This window comes from Ornithorhynchus anatinus, chromosome 1 (assembly GCF_004115215.2).
Source record: "Ornithorhynchus anatinus isolate Pmale09 chromosome 1, mOrnAna1.pri.v4, whole genome shotgun sequence".
Lineage (NCBI taxonomy): Eukaryota > Metazoa > Chordata > Mammalia > Monotremata > Ornithorhynchidae > Ornithorhynchus > Ornithorhynchus anatinus.
In genome coordinates this window covers 71,256,885-71,278,113 of record NC_041728.1, presented here as the reverse complement: position 1 = coordinate 71,278,113, position 21,229 = coordinate 71,256,885, and the positions used below count along the sequence as shown (strand labels likewise).

General features: G+C 44.4%; 1 protein-coding gene across 1 annotated transcript; it reads left to right on the top strand.

Annotated features, from left to right (window-relative positions):
- Positions 1 to 134: 134 nt before the first annotated feature.
- Positions 135 to 20,660, top strand: KLHL31 (kelch like family member 31). Its single transcript, XM_029073547.1, has 3 exons — positions 135 to 361; positions 16,431 to 17,637; positions 18,313 to 20,660. The coding sequence occupies exons 2-3, from the start codon at positions 16,463 to 16,465 to the stop codon at positions 19,043 to 19,045; spliced, it is 1,908 nt and encodes a 635-aa protein (XP_028929380.1). The 5' UTR covers positions 135 to 361; positions 16,431 to 16,462; the 3' UTR covers positions 19,046 to 20,660.
- The last annotated feature ends 569 nt before the right edge of the window (positions 20,661 to 21,229 follow it).

Sequence of the window (21,229 nt, the reverse complement as noted above, 5' to 3'; positions counted from 1 at the left end):
TTTGAGACAACCAACTGCTCTCCACCCACCAAGTGGAATCCTGCTCTCTAGCCTTGAGTGGCCTGCAGGGGGTGAAGCGGGGGGGAGATGGGGGAGGGGGTCACCAGAACGCGCAGACTCAGGCTTCCCTTATCCTACATGACAGCAAAGGATCATGTTAGATATTGCTGCAGCCGGGCCTTGTCAGGTGGTAGCTTGTGTCTCCCTGCTGGATTTTTCTATTTCCTTCTCTCTCCCACTCTCTCTCTTTCTCTCTCCTCTCTTTCTCTCTCTCTCTCTCTCATTCAGCCCTCAGGTTGCTTCCCAAGAGGAGTCCCTGCTGACCCTCCATTTCACCGTTCTGGGACTACTCTCTGAAAGGGTAAGGAGAGGGGATTGATCTCACAGATTCAGACTCCCGGGCCCCAGCTCATGGTTTTTTGGGGAGAAGGAGTCTGCCTCTGGCACCTGTTTGTCACATCTGTGTTCCAGGCTTGAAAATGGAAGGCTCGAGTAGAGAGTAGGCTCGAGTTCTGGCTGGAGTCAAAAGGATTGGATATTCTTAGGGGAATGTGAAAATCATAGGAGCCCAAATTAGCCGAAGTTTAGGAAACAAAAACTCGTCCAAGAATTTGGAAATTATTTTGGCGGTGATTATTTTTTTGACACCTGCATGTCATTTTGACCTGGGGTTGCATGACTTTTGATCTCTCTGGTCCCCGATGAATTATTTTAACATGAGGAAGAAAGCAAATTCTGGTATTGAGATTGCTGCCACTGGAAAGAATTAAGGAGTGTGAATAGTTGCTGGAAATTTGTAGTCAGTTTGCAAAATGCAATACATCTGAAACCACTCCTGGAAGGAAGGAGAGTAATTTTTCTTTATATTATTATCTAAAGTATTCTATATGCAGCCCAGGAACATGACACGTAAAACTTGAGCTCCCTCAAGAAGAAAAACTAATTTTGGCTGCCTCACTATGAATGTGCTTGCATGTAGGTATACGAAGAGAGATGTATGCTTTTAGAGATGGAGAAGCAGCGTGGCGCAGTGGAAAGAGCACGGGCTTTGGAGTCAGGGCTCATGAGTTCGAATCCCAGCTCTGCCACTTGTCAGCTGTGTGACTGTGGGCGAGTCACTTAACTTCTCTGTGCCTCAGTTCCCTCATCTGTAAAATGGGGATTAAGACTGTGAGCCCCACGTGGGACAACCTGATTTCCCTGTGTTTACCCCAGCGCTTAGAACAGTGCTCGGCACATAGTAAGCGCTTAACAAATACCAACATTATTATTATTATGCTTTACTTTAAAATGTAAAGACATATCGCAAGAGGAATATGAAACAATCAAGTGACAAGTAGACCTTAAACTGAGCCTAGCTTAAAATGGCAAGCTGTATGAGGTCTGGGTGTTGCTATTTCAGGAGTCAGCTCTGACAGGCTTCAACAGATGCAGTTTGGGAATGTGGAGAGGAGGGGTGAGCCCAGAGCAGCTGACCCACCTCTTTGACAAGAAGATATTCTGAAAGCCCAGCTCATTCTGGCATGAACACGGCCCTGACACGTCAGCACACATGGCTGTTTATCTGGCCCCACAAGGGAGAATTTCCCATGAGAGGACCAGAAATTAATACTTTGTTCTGAAAAGGGAGCAAATCATGCCTCTCTACAATTAGTACTTTTGTGAGCTAGGTATTTAGGGAAGGATGTTGGGGATGGGGAAGAAGGCGTAATTTTAAGTGTGATGGGGATGTGGTTTGTTCCTTGAAATGGGAAATAGAATAACCTGCCCCATCCCTTGTTCCTTTAGGATGTGGACTGTGTCTAATTTTGCAGGCTTGCATTTGGGAGGATTGGGTGTCCCCACCTTCTGGGGTGATGAAGAAGTGAAATTAAACTCTGACCCACAAATCTCCCTTTGGACCCAGCCCTACACAACCTTTTAGTTGAAAGGATGCCAATCCTGAAGGACTTTAGTTAGCATTCCACACTTTAGCATTGAATGGGATCTCTGAATGTCCTCAACCTCCAGGAATCAGGGAAAAGGCCAATTTGCTGAAGTTTATACCCAGGCCAGAATGCAGGAATGGTTGTCCCCTGACTTGCTGGGCTATTAGAGGCTATTATCTGTGACTGAGGTTTGGGAATTCATGCCTTAAAACTTCAAATGATAGTTTCTGAACAAACCGGCTAAATTGATTGAGGGAAAGGTTTACACCAATATACTTGGCTTTCCTTTAGACTGTCATTCTAAGTAGTTTCCCTAGGAGTCTGAAATGCAGAGCTTGGTTTGCCTAACTTTGAGTAGATAAACTGAGCAGTACTTGAAATAGGAAACCGTCTCAACAATACCATGGTTTTCCATAACGCTCTTATTCTCGAAGTCCTCTCACATTAATTAGTTCTCACCGTTCTCGCTGTCCACTACTTTCTTACACCCACCCTTCTGCCTGGAACTCCTCCCCCTTCACATCTAACAGACCAACCCTCTCTCCATCTTCAAAGACCCACTAAAATAACATTTTGTCATATATTCCCTGACTAACCTCTCCTCCCCCCATCCTATTCTCCCTTCCTTCTGTGTCACCCATATACTTGAGACCTACTCCTGAGAAGCAGCATGGCTTAGCGGAAAGGGCATGGACTTGGGAGTCAAAGGTTTCTAATCCTGGCTCCGCCACTTATCAGCTGTATAACTTCAAGTCACTTCATTTCTCTGTGCCTCAGTTACCTCATCTGTAAAATGGGGATTAAGACTGTGACCCCCACCTGATTACCTTGTATCTACCCCGGTGCTTAGAACAGTGCTTGGTACAGAGTAAGCACTTAGTAAATATCATTATTATTATTATTATTATTTTGAAACACATCCCACCCCCACAATGCTTATATACATATCGTTATGCTCTGTTGCTTCCCCTAGCTGTCATTTATTTTAATGTCGGTTTTCCTCACTAGTTTTTAAGTAGAGGGTAGGAATAGTGTCTACCTACTCTACTGTTCTCTCCCAAGTGCTTAAAAAAGTGGTCTGCACACAGTAAGGGCTCAATAAATAGTACTGACTGATAGATGGGAAAAATGAAGAACATCATTCCAGGAGGCAGACAAAGGTGACGCAATCAATTGGTGGCAATTATTGAGTACTTATCAACTGTGAAGAACTGTCCATGCATTTGGGAGAGTCTAACAGAAGCAAGGCATTCATTCCCTGGTATTTACCAGCATGGCCTACTGGAGAGAACCTGGGCTTGGGAGTCAGAGGTCATTTGTTCTAATCTCAGCTCCGCCACTTGTCAGCTGTGTGACTTAGAACAAGTCACTTAACTTCTCTGTGCCTCAGTTACCTCATCTGTAAAATGGGGATTAAGACTGTGAGCCCCATGTGTGACAACCTGATTACCTTTACCGCTCCCCCAGCGCTTAGAAAAGTGCTTGGCACATAGAAAGCTCTTAACAAATGCCATCATTAGTAGTAGTAGTGGTAGTAATATAAACAATAATAATGGCTGGGTCAGGCAAAAATGATCTACAAAAAGTGAGAGCATCAAGAAGATCAAGGATATAATAGGAAATAGTACAAATATACCAGAATGAAATAGGCAAATACATAATTGAATGGACAAATAAATATACAAATAAAAATGTGCATTCTACATATAAGGGATGAGAAACAGAATAAAATACATAAGTACTAAGGGTGAGTGTGAGGTTGACATGACTGGTGTATTGTGAAGACTTCCTGGAGGAGGTAGAATTTTAGAAGGGCTTTGAAGATAGGGATAACTATTGCCTAGTGGCTTTGGAAGTGGAAAGGAAGTTCCAGGCCAGCATGAAGAGGAATAAGAAGTAGGAGAGATGAGAGTGAGGTACCACTAAAAGCGAGTTGAGTAGGAGCAGAATGCCAATTGAGTAGTAGTGGATGTAGAGAACTAATATGTAAGATGGAGAAAGCTGTGGGAGAAACTTGAAGTTGGCAAGGACTTTCTGCTGGATGCAGTGTGAGATGTGAAGCCACTGGAGGTTTATGAAGAGGAGAGAGGTGTGTGCTGAGTGATATGTCGAAAAGAATATCCATGCAACACTGTGTAGTATAGACCGAAGGGGAGAAGTTAATGGCAGGACCGTCAGCGAGAAGGGTGATGCAAAGAGGTAGCTCTGACTCCCTCTGCAGATCATTCACCCAGCGTTCAGTAAATAGCTAAAGAAACTACTGCATGGCTGGCAGTTATAGCTGTCCTTTTGCCTTTCAAAAAAGGTGGAAGTTTGAAGAATTCCCTTCCCAGTGCCTAAATCAACTCCTCGGTGGCAAGAGCAGTACAAGGATGTTTGGACCTCAGCGTACAGATAGATTGTGGACCACTTAATAATAATGTTGGTACTTGTTAAGCACTTACTATGTGCTGAGCACTGTTCTAAGCGCTGGGGTAGATACAAAGTAATCAAGTTAGGACTCACAGCCTTAGGGCTCACAGTCTTAATCTCCATTTTACAGATGAGGTAACTGAGGCACAGAGAAGTTAAGTGACTTGCCCAAGGTCACACAGCTGACAAGTGGCAGAGCTGGAAATAGAACCCATGACCTATGACTCCTATGACTCCCAAGCCCATGTTCTTTACACTAAGCCATGTTGCTTCTCATAACTTGTTCCCTTCCCCTAGATACTTTGGCTAGGAAAGGTTTGGAGAAGGCGTTTCTTCTGCCCTCGATTGCCTTACTGTACAAACTCCCATCTCTGCAGCCAAGGAGAAACTGAAGAATAGTCCATCATCATCATCATCATCAGTGGCGTATATCGAATGCTTACTTTGTGCAGAGTACTGTAGTAAGTGCTTTGGAGAGTACAATGCAATAAGAGTTGGCAAACTTGTTTCCTGCTCATAATGTGTTTACAGTCTAGAGGGGGAGACAGCATTAAAATTAATAAATAAGAATATATAATTTATAGATATGCACTTAAGTGCTGTGGCACTGAGTCTGGGGAGAATATCAAATGCCCAAAGGTCACAAATTGTTCATAGACCAACGCAAAAGAGAGAGGGAGTTGGGGAAAAGACAAAAAATCCCAGTGCAAACATTTCCCCTGAACTCATGTCAACCCAAATATTCAATTTGTCACCAAATTCTATCAGTTCTATCTTCAAAACATCACTAAAATCTGCCCTTCCCTCTTCATCCAAAGTGTTACTATGCTTTGATCACCACATCAGTCTCTTTACTGACTTCCTTGCCTCCTTCTTTCCCCACTCCAGTCCATACTTCACTCTGTTGCCCGGATTATTTTTCTAAATAAAAAAAGTTCATTCCACATCTCCCCATTCCTCAAGAACCTCTGGTTGGTGCCCATCCATCTCCATATCAAACAAAAACTCCTTTCCATCGACTTTAAAGGACTCGATAAACATTTCCTCTCCTACCTTACCTCACTCATCTCCTACTACAGCTCAGGCTGTACACTCCGCTCCTCTACTGCCAGCTTGCTAGACCACCACTCTCCCCACCTTCAAAGCCTTGTTAAAATCACATCTCCTCCAAGAGGTCTTCTCCAATTAATTCCTATTTTCCCATACTCTCTCCCCTTTTTGCTTCACTTATGCATTTAGATCTGTGCTCTTTAAGCCCTTGGTATTCACCCCTTCTTCAGTCCCACCACACTTATGTACATATCTGTAATTGATTTATTTGTTTTAATGACTGTCTCCCCCTCTAGACTGTGAGTTTCTTGTGGGCAGGGAACGTGATCTTCCAACTCTATTGTATTTTGCTCTCCCAAGTGCTTAGTGCAGAGCTCTGCACACAGCAAGTGCTAACAAATATCACTGATTAATTGACTGATGGATTGCCCTTCCACGCCCCCAAATAGGCTTCACCTTGAAAGTACGTCTTACCCCACTCGGTAGTTAGTTGGTTCCTTGTGGGCACTGTGTTGTTTGCCTCTATTGAACTCTCCCGACTGCTCAGTATAGTACCTTGCAGAAAGAAAGTGTTCAGTAAATATCAGTGATTGATGGAGCAAGCTTAAGGAGGTAAAGCCATCCTCTAGTGTTCTTCCTGAGTATAGTAGTGACATTAGGAGACCTTGAGTGTACCACAGGAGTGTCTTAAAAAGTACCAAGTAATTTTTGTATTAACGTCATAGTTAAAACATTTCATTAGTCTATTTCAATTGTGTACTCTGCACACAGTAAGCCTGCAAAAGTATGATTGAAAGAATGAATACCCTTAACTACTTAACTACTAGCTCGTTAACCTAACTAGTAGTATATTTTCATTCATTCATTCAATAGTATTTATTGAGCACTTACTATGTGCAGAGCACTGTACTAAGCGCTTGGAATGAACAAGTCGGCAATAGATAGAGACAGTCCCTGCCGTTTGACGGGCTTACAGTCTAATCGGGGGAGACGGACAGACAAGAACAATGGCAATAAATAGACTCAAGGGGAAGAACATCTCGTAAAAACAATGGCAACTAAATAGAATCAAGGCAATGTACAATTCATTAACAAAATAAATAGGGTAATGGAAATATATACAGTTGAGCGGACGAGTACAGTGCTGAGGGGATGGGAAGGGAGGGGGGAGGAGTAGAGGGAAAGGGGGAAAAGAGGGTTTAGCTGCGGAGAGGTGAAGGGGGGGTGGTAGAGAGAGTAGAGGGAGAAGAGGAGCTCAGTCTGGGAACGCCTCTTGGAGGAGGTGAGTTTTAAGTAGGGTTTTGAAGAGGGGAAGAGAATCAGTTTGGCGGAGGTGAGGAGGGAGGGCGTTCCAGGACCGCGGGAGGACGTGGCCCAGGGGTCGATGGCGGGATATTTTGAGAAGCGGCATGGCATAGTGGTTAGAACATGGGTATGCGGATTAGAAGGACCTAGTTTTCTAATCCCACTCTACCACTTAATAATAATAATGATGATGATGGTATTTGTTAAGTGCTTACTATGTGCCAAGCACTGGTCTAAATCCTGGGGTAGATACAAGGTAATCAGGATGTTCCACATGGGGCTCACAGTCTTAATCCTCATTTTACAGATGAGGGAACTGAGTCATAGAGAGGCAAAGTGACTTGCCCAAAGTCACTCAGCAGACAAGTGGCAGATCTGGGATTAGAACCCACGACCTCTGGCTCCCAAGCCCATACTCTTTTCACTAAACCACACACTTGACTGCTGTATGACCTTGAGCAAGTCACTTAACTCCTCTGTTCCTCAGGTACCTCATCTGTAAAATGGGGGTTAAGACTGGGAGCCCCATGTAGGACAGGTATGGTGTCCAACCTGATTAACTAGTACTCATCCCAGCACTTAGTAGAGTGTCAACACATAGTAAGCACTTAACAAATGTCATAAAAAAGGAAAATAACTTAATAATCAATGATTGAATCGAGGGTGCCTGAGACGCTGGGGAAAATCTGGCTGAAAAGGAGATTCATAGACATTCCGTATGATTCTTCACTGAAATGAGGCACGGTTTGGAATGTTTTCATTGGAATGTCATTTTGGAATTACATCTAATTTTTGTATAGGTTTCATAGATAAAACATTTTTAGTCCATTTCAATTTACCCTCTGCATTAAAAAAAGAACATTTCAATGTTCAATTAATCTAACCTGAGGTTGGGAAAATAATGTGCTAATAATTCCTTGAATCTGTAAGAACACTCTTGTTCTCCAAAGGAAATTTCACACTACTTATCTCTTTTTATCCAAGACCCCTGTGAGAAAGATTTGATTATTTCCTTTTTACAGATGATGAAGCTGAGGCCCTAGAGATTAAGTGACTTGCCCAAGACCTCACAGTAGGACACTGACAAAGCTAGGACTAGAGTTCTGGTCTCCTCTCACTCAATCAATGGTATTTATTGAGCACTTACTATGTGTAGAGCACTGTACTAAGTACTTGGGAGAATACAATACAACAAGCCTCCAGACTGGCACTTCTTCCACTGGGCCAGCTGCCTCTCCACTCTTTGAATAATAGTAATAAATGTTGGTATTTGTTAAGTGCTTACTATGTGCAGAGCACTGTTTTAAGCACTGGGGTAGATTCAGGGTAATCAGGTTGTCCCATGTGAGGTTCCCAGTTAATCCCCATTTCACAGATGAGGTAATTGAGGCACAGAGAAGTTAAGTAACTTGCCCACAGTCACACAGCTGACAAGTGACAGAGCCGGGATTCAAACCCATGACCTCTGACTCCCAAGCCCGGCTCTTTCCACTGAGCCACACTGCTTCTCTAAATATCAGACTCCTGGGAGAATGGCTTAAGATGATATTCCAAAGGCTACTATCAACACAATTGATCTGCTCAGAACAGGCAGAAGACTTGTACTGGATTCACAACATGCATGACAAGGATTTTCTCGAGCAGAATTTTCAAGGAAAGATAGTTTTCAGACTTAAGAAATAAGTGGTTCCTAAATGCTGCTTCTTAAGACAAAGTGTTGTAAATCTAAACTAATCTTCTCATAGGAACAATGCTAAAAATAGGGGATGAGTTTTGGACCAATGTTGCATATCTTATTTTTATCAAAATTACCCAGAATTGTGTACTCTACCAATTTTAGAGAAATAAAATAACTACAGCTTTTTTTTTGTAAATAGCCACTATATTGGCATAAATATCACAAAACATAAAACATTCAGCACCTAAAGAAATATGCTTGATCTTATTCATTCAATCATATTTATTGAGCACTTACTGTGTGGAGAGCACTGTACTAAGTGCTTGGAATGTACAATTCAGGAACAGATAGAGACCGTCCCTGCCCAACAATGGGCTCACAGTCTAAAAGGGGGAGACAGACAGCAAAACAAAACAAGTCATCAGGTTTCAATACCATCAAAATAGATAAATAGTACCATAGGTATATACACTATATTTATCATCTATAGTCACTGAACAGCCACTACCCTCACCAACTTTGAAATCCCTCTGACTATAATCTCCTCACCTGCCTTCTCTCACAAACACCCCTTCCCCGAAAATCTGTTCTGTTCTTCCTCAGAGTCCTCTGATATCTTGATTACCCACCTCACCTCTTTCCAATTTTCTAATCATGCCCCATTAGGTCTCCCTACCCAAACCACCTTCTCTTAACACACAAATTGATGCTCCCAACACTGCCCTTTGCACTGAACTCAACTCTCTCTCTCCCCTGTCCATCCACTGATTTTAAACCACTTATCAGCAACCCTGAATCACCCAAACAGTATGTTGCCTCCACCGCTATGGATGAGCTGTGGAGCACTGCTGGCAGAAATCCAGTGCTTAATCGCTTAGTACTGTGCTCTGCACACAGTAAGCACTCAAAAAATATGATTGAATGAATGAAATCCAGAAACCAGGATGACCTCGTCCAACTCAATTCATCCTCAACTGTTTTAATTCTGACATTAAAATTCTCTGCCAGCAACAGAACTTCTCCATCTTTATTGAATTCCATACTCATTGCCTATGCCAGCTGTTTCAGATGTTTAATTCCCTCTTCAAACCTCTGCCCCTCAATCCTCACCATTTTTTTCCCTTAATGACCCGGCCACATACTTTATTGATAAAATTAAAACCATCAGGTGTGATCTTCCTAAAATGGCCCCTGTTCCTCTCCAGTCATTCATTCATTCAATTCATTCCGTCGTATTTATTGAGTGCTTACTATAATAATAATAATAATGTTGGTATTTGTTAAGCGCTTACTATGTGCCAAGCACTGTTCTAAGCGCTGGGGTAGACACAGGGGAATCAGGTTGTCCCACGTGGGGCTCACAGTCTTAATCCCCATTTTACAGATGAGGGAACTGAGGCACCGAGAATGTGCAGAGCACTGTACTAAGTGCTTGGAATGTACAGTTTGGCAATAGATAAAGACAATCCCTGCCCAGTAATGGGCTCACAGTCTTAACGGGGGAGACAGCAAAGCAAAACATAACAAAACAAGTAGTCTGGCGTAGATATCATCATGATAAATAGAATCATAGATATATACACATCATTAACAAAATAAATAGAGTAAGAAATAATAAATACAAATATTCACAGTGCTGTGGGGAGGGGAAGGGGGAAGAGCAGAAGGAGGGAATTGGGGGAATAGGGAAGGGAGGAGGGACAGAGGGAAAGGGAGGGCTCAGTCTGAGAAGGCCTCCTGGAGGAGGTAAGGTCTCAGTATGGCTCTGAAGAGGGGAAGAGAGTTCGTTTGGTGGATGTGAGGAGAGAGAGCATTCCAGGACAGTGGTAGAACGTGGGCCAAGGGTCAACAGCAGGACAGGAGCGAACAGGAGACCATGAGGAGGTGAGCGGCAGAGAAGCGGAGTGTATGGGGTGGGCAGTAGAAAGAGAGAAAGGAGGTGAGGTAGGAGGGGACAAGGTGATAGAGAGCTTTGAAGCCAAGAGTGAGGAGTTTTCATTTCTTGCGTAGGTTGATAGGCAACCACTGGAGGTTTTTGAGGAGGGGAGTGACATGCCCAGAGTGTTTCTGTAGGAAGATGATCCGGGCAGCAGAATGAAGAATAGACTGGAGTGGGGAGAGACAGGAGGAAGGGAGATCAGAGAGGAAGCTGACACGATAATCCAGTCGGGATATTATGAGAGCTTGTACCAGCACGGTAGCAGTTTGGATGGAGAGGAAAGGGCAGAACTTGGCGATATTGTGAAGGTGAGACCAACAGGTGTTGGTGATGGATTGGATGTGTGGGGTGAATGAGAGAGTAGAGTCAAGGATGATTCCAAAGTTGGGGGCCTGTGAGACGGGAAGGATGGTAGTGCCATCCACAGTGGCGGGGAAGTCAGGGAGAGGACAGGGTTTGGGAGGGAAGATAAGGAGCTCAGTCTTAGACATGTTGAGTTTTAGGTGGCGGGCAGACATCCAGGTGGAGACATCCTGAAGGCAGGAGAAGATATGAGCCTGCAGGAAGGGGGAGAGAACAGGGGAGAAGATTTAGATTTGGGTGTCATCTGTGTAGAGTCCCTCTCTCCTCATGTTCCTTCATCAACTCCCCCACCTTTCCCAGAAGTATCTCAAGAGATCTCCCATCTCCTCTCAAAATCTACCCACTCAACCAATTCCTCTTACTCCATCCCTTCACACCCCTTCCAAACACTTTACCCTTTCCTTCTTCCCTCCCTGATCACCATCTTCAAATGTTCACTTTCCAGTGGCTTCTTCCCCACTGCTTTTAAACATGCTCATGTCTCCCTTAGCCTAAAAAATAAAATCTCACATGGCCCTCCAGGTATCGCCCCAGCTCCCTCCTACCATTCTCCATATTTCTTGAGTGAGTTGTCTACACCCACTGCCTTCACTTCCTATCCTCTAATTTTTTCCCTGATCTGCTTCAATCTGGCTTCCATATTTATTACTCCATGAAAACTACCCTCTCAAAGGTCACCAGTGACCTCCTTCTTGCCAAATCCAGTGGCCTCTATCCTGATTCTCCTTGACCACTTTGTTACTGTGGACCACCCCCTTATTGAAACACAATCCAACCTTGGCTTCACTGACACTGTCTTCTTCTGTTTTATTTGTATAGTTATCTGTCGACTGTGAGCTCATTGTGGGCAGGGAATGTCACTGTTTATTGTTATATTATATCTTCCTAAGTGCTTAGTTCAGTGCTCTCCACACAGTAAGCACTCAATAAATACAATTGAATTGAAAGAATGAATGGTTCTCCTCCTAGTTCTCTGATGCTCCTTTTCAGTCTCTTATGCTGGCTGCTCCTCTGACTCCCACTCTCTGAACACTGGGATTCCCCTCAGGGCTCAGTTCTGGGTCCTCTTCTATTTTCCATCTACACCCACTCCCTTGGAGAACTCATTTGTTCCCACAGCTTCAACTTCTGTGCCTTTGCAGATGATTCCCAAATCTACATCTCCAGCCCTGATCTCTCTCTTTCTCCAGTTTCACATTTCTTCTTACCTTCAGGACTTCTCTACCTGAAACTTGTCCAAAACAGAACTCCGCACCTTCCCACCCAAACTCTGTCCTCCCCAAGTCTCTCCCATCACTGTAGACCACAGCACTGTTCTCCCTATCTCACAAGCCTGTAACCTTGGTACTATTCATCCATTCATTCAATCATATTTATTGAGCGCTTACTGTGTGCAGAGCACTGTACTAAGCACTTGGTAATTACCCTGTCTTATCTCTCCTATTCAACTCTGACACCAAATCCTGTTGGATCTGCCTTCACAACATCACTAAAATCTGCCCTATCCTCTCCATCCAAACTGCTACGATGCTGATCCCAGAACTTATTATAGCACACCTTGATGGCTGCATTAGCCTCTTCACTGACCTCTCTGTCTTCTGTCTTTCCCCACTCCAGCTCTTACTTCATTCTGAAGTCAAGATAATTTTTCTGAAAAAGATCATTTTTCTGAAAAATAGTTCAATCCACATCTCCCACTTCTCGAGAACCTCCAGCATGGTTCATCCACCTCCGCCTGAAACAGAAACTCCTTACTATTGGTTTCAAAATGCTCAGTAACTGTTGTCCCCTCTTATTTATCTCCCTGATTTCTTACTACAATCCAGTAAGGACCATTTGCTCCATTAATGCCAACTTACTTATTGAGCCTTGATCTTATCTGTCTCACCACTGACTCTTTTCCCACATCCTCCCTCTGGCCTGGAACTCCCTTCCCCTCCATATATGACAAATCCCCACTATCACTACCTTCAAAGCCTTACAGAAATTTTATAACTCTGCCCCGGGAGACTGCTCCAGCCTGGAAAGAAACTCTCTAGGGCCCCAAATCGGGAAGGCAGGCATCTGAGATGCCTAGCACCCGGCCCCTGTGTAGCCTGCAGACCACCACAACTCAGATGGGCCAGGGTCTCCATCCAGTTTACCTCAGCAGAAACCCCAGGCCCAAACCGCACTGCTTGTTGTGGTGATGCCACAGTGCTGACCTCAGAGCAGGCTCCACATGTGCTAGGCCTCTTGCTCTCTTCCCGGACGAGTTACTAAAATCACGTGAGAAGCAGCATGGCCTAGTGGAAAGAGCATGGGTTTGGGAGTCAGAGGACCTGGGTACTAATCCCAGCTTTGCCTTCACTTAGCTTCTCTCTAACTCAGTTCCCTCGTCTGTAGCATAGAGATTCATTGCCTGTGGAACCTGATATATCGTATCTACCTAAGAGCTTAGTTCAGTGCTTGGCACATAGCAAGTGCTTAACAATTACCATGATTATTATTTATTATTATCTCCTCCCAAAGCCCTTTCCTATTTAATCCCTCTTTTTCCCTACTCTCTTTCCTTTCTGCAACACCAACACTTGGATCTATATCATCTTATTATTTGATATTCAACCTACCCTCAACCCCACAGCACTCATGTACTTATTTGACTTTTCTTGACTTTTCCACCTCCCATCCTCCTGTCTTTTTCCACTCCAGTCCATACTTCACTCTGCTGCCCAGATCATTTTTCTACAGAAACGTTCAGGACATGTCACCTCACTCCTCAAAAAACTCCAGTGGTTGCCCATCCACTTCCGAATCAAACAAAAACTCCTTGCCATTGGCTTTAAAGCACTCTACTGCCTTGCCTCTTCCTACCTAACCTCGCTTCTCTCCTTCTACAACCCAGCCCACACACTTCACTCTTCTAGTGTTAACCTTCTCACTGTGCCTCAGTCTCTCCTATCTTGCCACTGACCCCTAGCCCATGTCCTGCCTCTGGCCTGGAACACCCTCCTCAAATCTGACAAATATTCTTCCCTCCTTCCAAGTTTTATTGAAGGTACATCTTCTCCAAGAAGTCTTCCCATACTAAGCCCCACTTTTCCAATCTCTCACTCTTTTCTGCATCTCCCTGGATTGCTCCCTTTGCTCTTCTCCCCTCTCCCAGCCCCACAGCACTTATGTATATTTCTGTAATTTTACTTATTTGTATAGATGTCTGTCTCCCCCCGATAGACTGTAATTTTGTTGTGGGAAGGAACTATGATTGTTTATTATTGTATTGTACTCTCTCAAGTTGCTTAGTAAAGTGCTTTGCTCACAGAAAGCGCTCAATAAATATGATTCAATGAATGAATGAATGAATGAATCTGTAATTTATTTTAATATCTGCCTCCCCAAAACTGTAAGTGCTTTGTGAGTTACCATCTCTGTTACCAACTCTATTATATTGTACACTCCCAGGTGCTTAGTACAGTAAATGCTCAATAAATGCCAATGATTGATATGGTATAAAGCTGTATAATGTACATTGCCCCTGCCTACAAATGATCTCCCTTCTCAGGACCACATCTAGAGAGTTTCTTGTACTCTACCAGTCTCAGCTGTGGGAGGAAGAGTCAAGCCGAGACATACCCATTCCATTCCTAGCTTGGGCAGAAGGCTAATGATTGGAAGGCAATCTGCTACAAGTCAAAATTCAACTGAACTGGGCAGCAGCGGCATGGGAGAGAGTTGAGGTTAGAGACTCAAGTTAACTGCACAGAAGGCGGCAGTGGTAAACCACTTCCGACTTTTACCAAGAAAATTCTATGGATACACTACCACAGTGATTGCAGATGGAGCTGGGGCTTTCTGGGAGAGATGTGTCCATGGAGTCCCTATGGGTCGAGGGTGACTTGACATCATAAGACAAGACAAATGATCTAAAAAGCATTAACAGATTAACAGATTTTAAAATCTTTTTTTTAAAAACAGAAAAGAGGTTAATGAATATTTCTAATTGAGTGGAGTTTCTAGGGGCATAAAAGAGGAGTAGTTGGCAACTGGAGAGACTTTTTGAAGGTTTATTAGCTGGAGCCTTCTCAGGAGTCTTGGCTGTTGTTTTTTTGGCATTCAGAATCAATGGGGCTTCCCCTTAAGTGTGATCAATCACCAGAGATGTCCCCTAGTTCCACAACAAATAGGCAGAGAGGGAAGATATATGAGAGAAGAGAAGTAGGGTAAGAATAATAATAATAACAATAATAATAATAATTGAGGTATTTGTTAAGCCAAACACTTTACTAAGCTCCAGGATAAGCACAAGATAACCTGGTCAGACCCAATCCCTGACCCACAAGGGACTTGCAGTCTAAGTAGGAGGGAGAACAGGGATTGAATCCCTACTAGACAGAGGAGAAAACTATGGTATAGAGAAGTAAAGGGTAGAAAGAAGAAGAGTTGATGATTATCCTTGCAAAAATTCAAATGATGAGACTTGTAAAATGATGCATAAATCGAAATAGTAAATTTTCCTGATGATGCCTGGTGCTTTTGCTTTAATCTTTTGCTGCTGCTATTCGAAAGGTACTGAACCCCAAAGGCTGGCTAAGAACACAAGCAAAGATGGGGAAGAGTGCTACAGATGTGTAGTTTACAGAAGTGAGCAGCTGTTCTGCTTGATAAACCCTATGTTGTCACTGCTGAAAATCACCCAGCTTCCTGCTGTTTGTGTATCCCTTTAACACAAGCCAGCCAGCCAGGAGGTAGATGACAGTGGGAACACCAGCCCATGATACAGAGTGTTTCCTCGTTGAAGTCCCGTCAGAGCTAGGCCAGCAAAGACAGGAGAAGACAGGACAAGTGTCAAGAATAGGACATGGAGGGCTGGGTGGAGAGCGAGAGGCTTAGTGCTGGCTGGAGCCCGCTGAGGGAACAGCTCCGTGGCTTCACCACAACAAGCAGTTCCAGTCTGGGCTTGGGATTCCCAGAAGGGTCAGCTGAATATTAATAATAATAATTGTGTGCTTGTTAAGCACTTCCTATGTGCCAGGCACTGTACTAAATACTGGGATAGATACAAGGTAATTAGATTGGATACCGTCCCTGTCCCACACAGGGCTCAGTCTTAATCCCTCTTTTACAGGTGAGGTAACTGAGGCTCAGAGAAGGGAAGTGACTTGCCCAAGGTCACACAGCAGACAAGTGGCAGGAGCGGATTTAGAACCCCAGTCCCTCTGACTCCCAGGCATGTGCTCTATCGGCATGTGCTCTATCCACTAAGCCATGCTGCTTCTCCCGGGCCCGGGCTGGAAAGAGACTCTGACCAACTGGGTTGTAGTGGTTTTCAAGGCTGCTCAGGAGCCAGGGGTTACAGCCACCTTGATCTCTGCCACTCCATTCTCTTTGTGTGTCCCTTTCCAGGCCAGAGTGGCCTCCTGAGCCAAAGACTGGGATGAGCTGCCTAGAGAGCTGGGAGCAGCGAAGGCTGAAAGTGAAGAAGAGGAGGAAAGGATTCCACAGCAAGCCCCACAGCTGCTGCTGTCACTGCTGCCACCGCCAGCCTCTCCACAGCCCTCACCGTCCACCATCATAGGGCTGGGGACTGGGCCAGGGAGCCGGTGGAGGAGTCTGGTTGTGGGGAGGACTGTAGTTGTAGGGAGGACTGTACTATTTTCTGGCCTTGTCTTTGGGTCCTTCTTTTGCAGCAGGGAAGTCCTAACTGAGTTCAGCACTTGAAGATTCCAAGTGTCCTACAGAAATGAATCCATAATGGTTTTTTTTCTATTTTTTGTAGCCGATTCTTCCCAGTAATAAGGCACTGCCAGCATGGCACCCAAAAAGAAGGCTGTCAAAAAGAACAAAGGCGACCTCAATGAGACAACAATCATCGTAGAAGACAGCCCGTTGAGCAAACTCAATGCTCTGAATGGCCTCTTGGAAGGAGGCAATGGGCTGAGCTGCATCTCCTCCGAGCTTTCCGACACTTCCTATGGCTCCAATCTCCTGGAAGGCCTGAGTAAAATGAGGCAGGAGAATTTTCTGTGTGACTTAGTGATAGCCACCAAAACGAAATCCTTCAACGTCCATAAGTCAGTAATGGCTTCCTGCAGTGACTACTTTTACGATATCCTCAAGAAAGACCCATCGACTCAAAGAGTGGACCTCAATGATATCTCGCCTCTGGGCCTAGCCACCGTGATTGCCTACGCTTACACGGGGAAGCTCACTCTCTCCTTGTACACAATAGGCAGCATCATTTCCGCTGCCATCTTCCTTCAGATCCACCCCCTCGTCAAGATGTGCTGCGACTTTTTGACGCGAGAAGTCAACGTGGAGAACTGCATGTACATTGCTAACATTGCAGAGACTTACGGGCTGAAGAACCCGAAAGCGGCAGCCCAGAAATTTATCCGGGACAACTTCATCGAGTTCGCAGAAACAGATCAGTTCCTGAAACTGACCTTTGAGCAGATCAACGAACTCCTCGTGGATGATGATTTGCAGTTGCCCTCTGAAGTGGTGGCCTTCCAGATAGCAACAAAATGGCTTGAGTTTGATCAAAAGAGGGTCAGGTATGCTGCCGATCTCTTGAGCAACATTCGCTTTGGCACGATCTCTGCTCAAGACCTGGTCAATTACGTTCAGTCAGTGCCCAGAATGATGCAAGATGCCGAATGTCACAAGCTCCTCGTGGACGCCATGAATTACCACCTGCTCCCCTATCACCAGAACACGCTGCAGTCCAGGAGAACACGAATCAGGGGTGGCTTCCGAGTTCTTGTCACCGTGGGGGGACGTCCATCGCTCATGACTGAGAAGTCCCTGAGTCGAGACGTTTTGTATCGGGACCCTGAAAACGGATGGAGTCGCCTGACCGAGATGCCCTCCAAGAGCTTCAATCAGTGTGTGACCGTGATGGATGGGTTTCTCTATGTGGCTGGTGGGGAGGACCAGAATGACGCAAGGAACCAAGCCAAGCATGCCATCAGCAATTTCTGCAGGTAAATGAGCCTCCATTTAGGCCCAATAATCATAATAATTGCGGTGTTTGTTAAGCACATACTATGTGCCAGGCACTATATTAAGCACTGGGATGGAAATGAGCAAATCGGGTTGGACACCGATTTGGGACAAGGACTGTGTCCACCGTGATTAGCTTGTATCCACCCCAGTGCTCAGTTCAGTATGTGGCACATAGTAAGCACTATACCATTAAAAAATTAACAAACAAAAAACTACCAGTTGAGAGTAACATATTGCTCCTATATGCCGACTTTCACTAGCATGATGTCATTTTAAGTCCAAGGGAGACTAAATTTCTCATGGCCCGAGATCTTGCCTAGTAACTCTATTGTATTACACTCTCTCAAAACCTAGTACTGTGCTCTGCACATAGGAAATACTCAGTAAATAATATTGATTGATTGATTGATTGATTGAATAAAGAGAAAAATTCCCTCTGGGGTCTTTTAAGAACAGGTACAGTGAACCTCCTCCACCTCACCTTGTTGCTGAGGTTGGTGCCCAGATTAGCCTAGCCCATGTCTCACGAAGCAGCTGGAGTCCCTCAGAGGGAACCATCCCATAGAATTCCCAAGGGATGGTATAAGTTGGGACCCCATCCCCAGCCTGAGGGAGCCCGAGGTCCAACAACACAATCCCTCTGCTGTCCTCAGGTACGACCCGCGTTTCAACACGTGGATACACCTGGCAAACATGAATCAGAAACGCACCCACTTCAGCCTGAACGTGCTCCACGGCCTGCTGTTCGCCGTGGGCGGCCGCAACGCCGAGGGCTGCCAGACGTCCCTGGAGTGCTACGTGCCGGCCACCAATCAGTGGCAGCTCAAGAAGCCACTGGAAGTGGCCAGGTGCTGCCACGCCAGCGCGGTCATCGACGGTAGGATCCTGGTCACGGGCGGATACATCAGCAGTGCCTACTCCCGCTCCGTGTGCGCCTATGACCCCTCCACCGACAGCTGGCAGGACAGAGCGAGCCTGAGCACCCCCAGGGGCTGGCACTGCGCCGTGTCCCTTGGGGACCGGATCTACGTCGTGGGAGGGAGCCAGGTCGGGGGGCGAGGTGAGAGGGTGGATGTGCTCACAGTCGAATGTTTCAACCCCAGCACTGGCCAGTGGAGTTACGCTGCCCCGCTTCAAACTGGAGTCAGCACCGCGGGAGCGTCCACCCTGAATGGAAAGATCTACCTGGTGGGAGGCTGGAATGAAGTAGAAAAGAAATACAAGAAGTGCATCCAGTGCTTTAATCCTGATCTGAATGAGTGGATCGAGGAGGATGAGTTACCCGAAGCCACGGTGGGCGTGTCTTGCTGTACCATCGCTATGCCTAGCAGCGTGGCCCGGGAGTCGAGGGCTAGCTCCGTCTCTTCTGTACCAGTCAGTATTTAATGAAGGCCAGTAAGGTCTTGGTAAGAATGAAGAGCAAATGTGTATTTATACATTGGTGAAATGAACCCTTTCAACAGTCTTTTTTTTTCCAATCTCATGATAAAAATGCATCTGTTTTAGCCCAGTAGTTGCCATTATATCACATCATCTACTGGCTTCTGGACCACACATTAATATGAATTTTGGAGCACAAATTATGGCTGTGGTCACGGAAGAAAGATGCAATAATTCCTGGTGAGAACAGTAGGGGACAGAGCTAAAGTCTAGATGCTATTGCACATGGGCAGCCTGTTTGCCAATCGCTGCAGTTTTGAGAATATTGTGCCAAATTGATCTTCCTCACTTAGATATCGGATTTACATTAGCTATCTCTTTCACCATTAGAACAACCAACCTGGGTACTATTTTAGAACACATTGTATTTGTATTCTTTACACTGTTTAATACTATCGATTATATTCATTCAAAATCCATGATTCCGGTAAATCCCACATAAAAGTTTCCTATTTTTTCTTCACACTATGAAGGGACAGATGAGAACATGGAGGAAAGGGATGGATTGCTAGGGTTTTTCATGATTTAACTCAGTTTCTTCTCCCAAATTGTTTTTGTTTTTTAAACTAGGGTTAATGTTAAAAACATTTAATTTTTTTAATGTTAAGTAATTCTTAGCATTTTCACTGCCCAGATGGACTTACGTTGATTTGAGAAGCCAGTGTAATTCTCCTTTAATTGACTTAAATTGATTTATTTTGTCTACATGATTAATCATCAGTATCTTCTTGGGCATCAATGGAAGCCATCCAGTAGTTTACTGTGGGATATTCAACCTCTTCCCCTTTTTAACCTGTAGCAACATTATTCTGTTGTATGTTTAAGGACAAAGAAACAGTAAAATGATATCCAATCTTAAACATCTATAAATCCAATACAGGTCTGCTGCTCCAGATACCATTTCTGCCTGTCTGCCACTCTGTGGTATTGTACTCTCCCAAGCACTTAGCACAGTGCTCTGTACCTAGTAAGTGCTCAATAAACACCATTGTTGATGACAATGATGAACCAGAAGTGAGAGTACTTCTTTAGTAGTCTATCTTCTTCATTGCAGGCTATATTCTAACATCCAAGGAATACAATTTAAAATGATTTAGGAAAACATCTTTTCATCTTTTTCTGATCACTCCTGTTTAAATAGGCCTCCAGATTTGAATTAATTGTTTGTGAAAGAAGTATCATTTGTGGGCTATATACAATAAGATCCAATTCATTTTCTCCCCTTTATACCTTCACTCCCAACCAAAAAAAAAAAAAAAAACCTACTTAAAGCATTATCCATGAGGATATATGAAGTTCAGCTGAGTTTTCATTAATCCAAATCCTGCCTGGTTTGATTGGATTTTTTAGCTGAAATTGTGATATTTTTGCTTCAAGTTTCGTTCCATTAGAACTGTGAAAGATGGTTTGTATATTACCTGTGGTGGAACAATTTTATGTCATTGTCCCTTATGGTATTTTTAAATTTCAGGAAAGTAATAACAACAGCTAGGCTGAAGCTATAAACATATATCCTTGAAAAGATTGCTTGGAATAAATGGTATTTAAAAGCAATATCAAAGTACATTTCTGGACTATTTTTTCCCTTGTGTGGCATTCCCAAGGAAGCTTTTGAGAACATAGGATTCCCTCTTCAATTTGGAAGGAATTGGGTGTCCAATCAGATGACTCTGTTCTCTCTCTTCTTGGGAGCTCAGCCGTGGGACTAAAGTAGGGATCAACGAGAGAAGTCAGTGTTATCCTGAGGAAAGGGAGAATTGAGGTCCGGGACCCACATTTTGGGGATCTTCATTCGATCAGTCCGTGGCATTTATTGAGCACTTCCTCTGTGCAGAGCACTGGAATAAGAGCTTGGGTTAATACAACAGAGTTCATGGGCATGATCCTGGCCCCCAAGCATTTTACAGTCTAGTGGGAGGAGTTCCCTACCTCTCTCTCTGCAGAAACCGAAGGGCCATTTGGTCCAAGAGAAATTGGCTTACATTGCTAACGTTTCTCAGGTTTGGTCCAGACAAGAGTGATTTAAGGAGCAAAACTACTGTGCTGTTTAAGTATCACCATTTCCTGCTTTTTACCCTCCCATTCTTCTCTCCCGCATCCTTGGACAGATAGCTCCATAGCCAGATATTT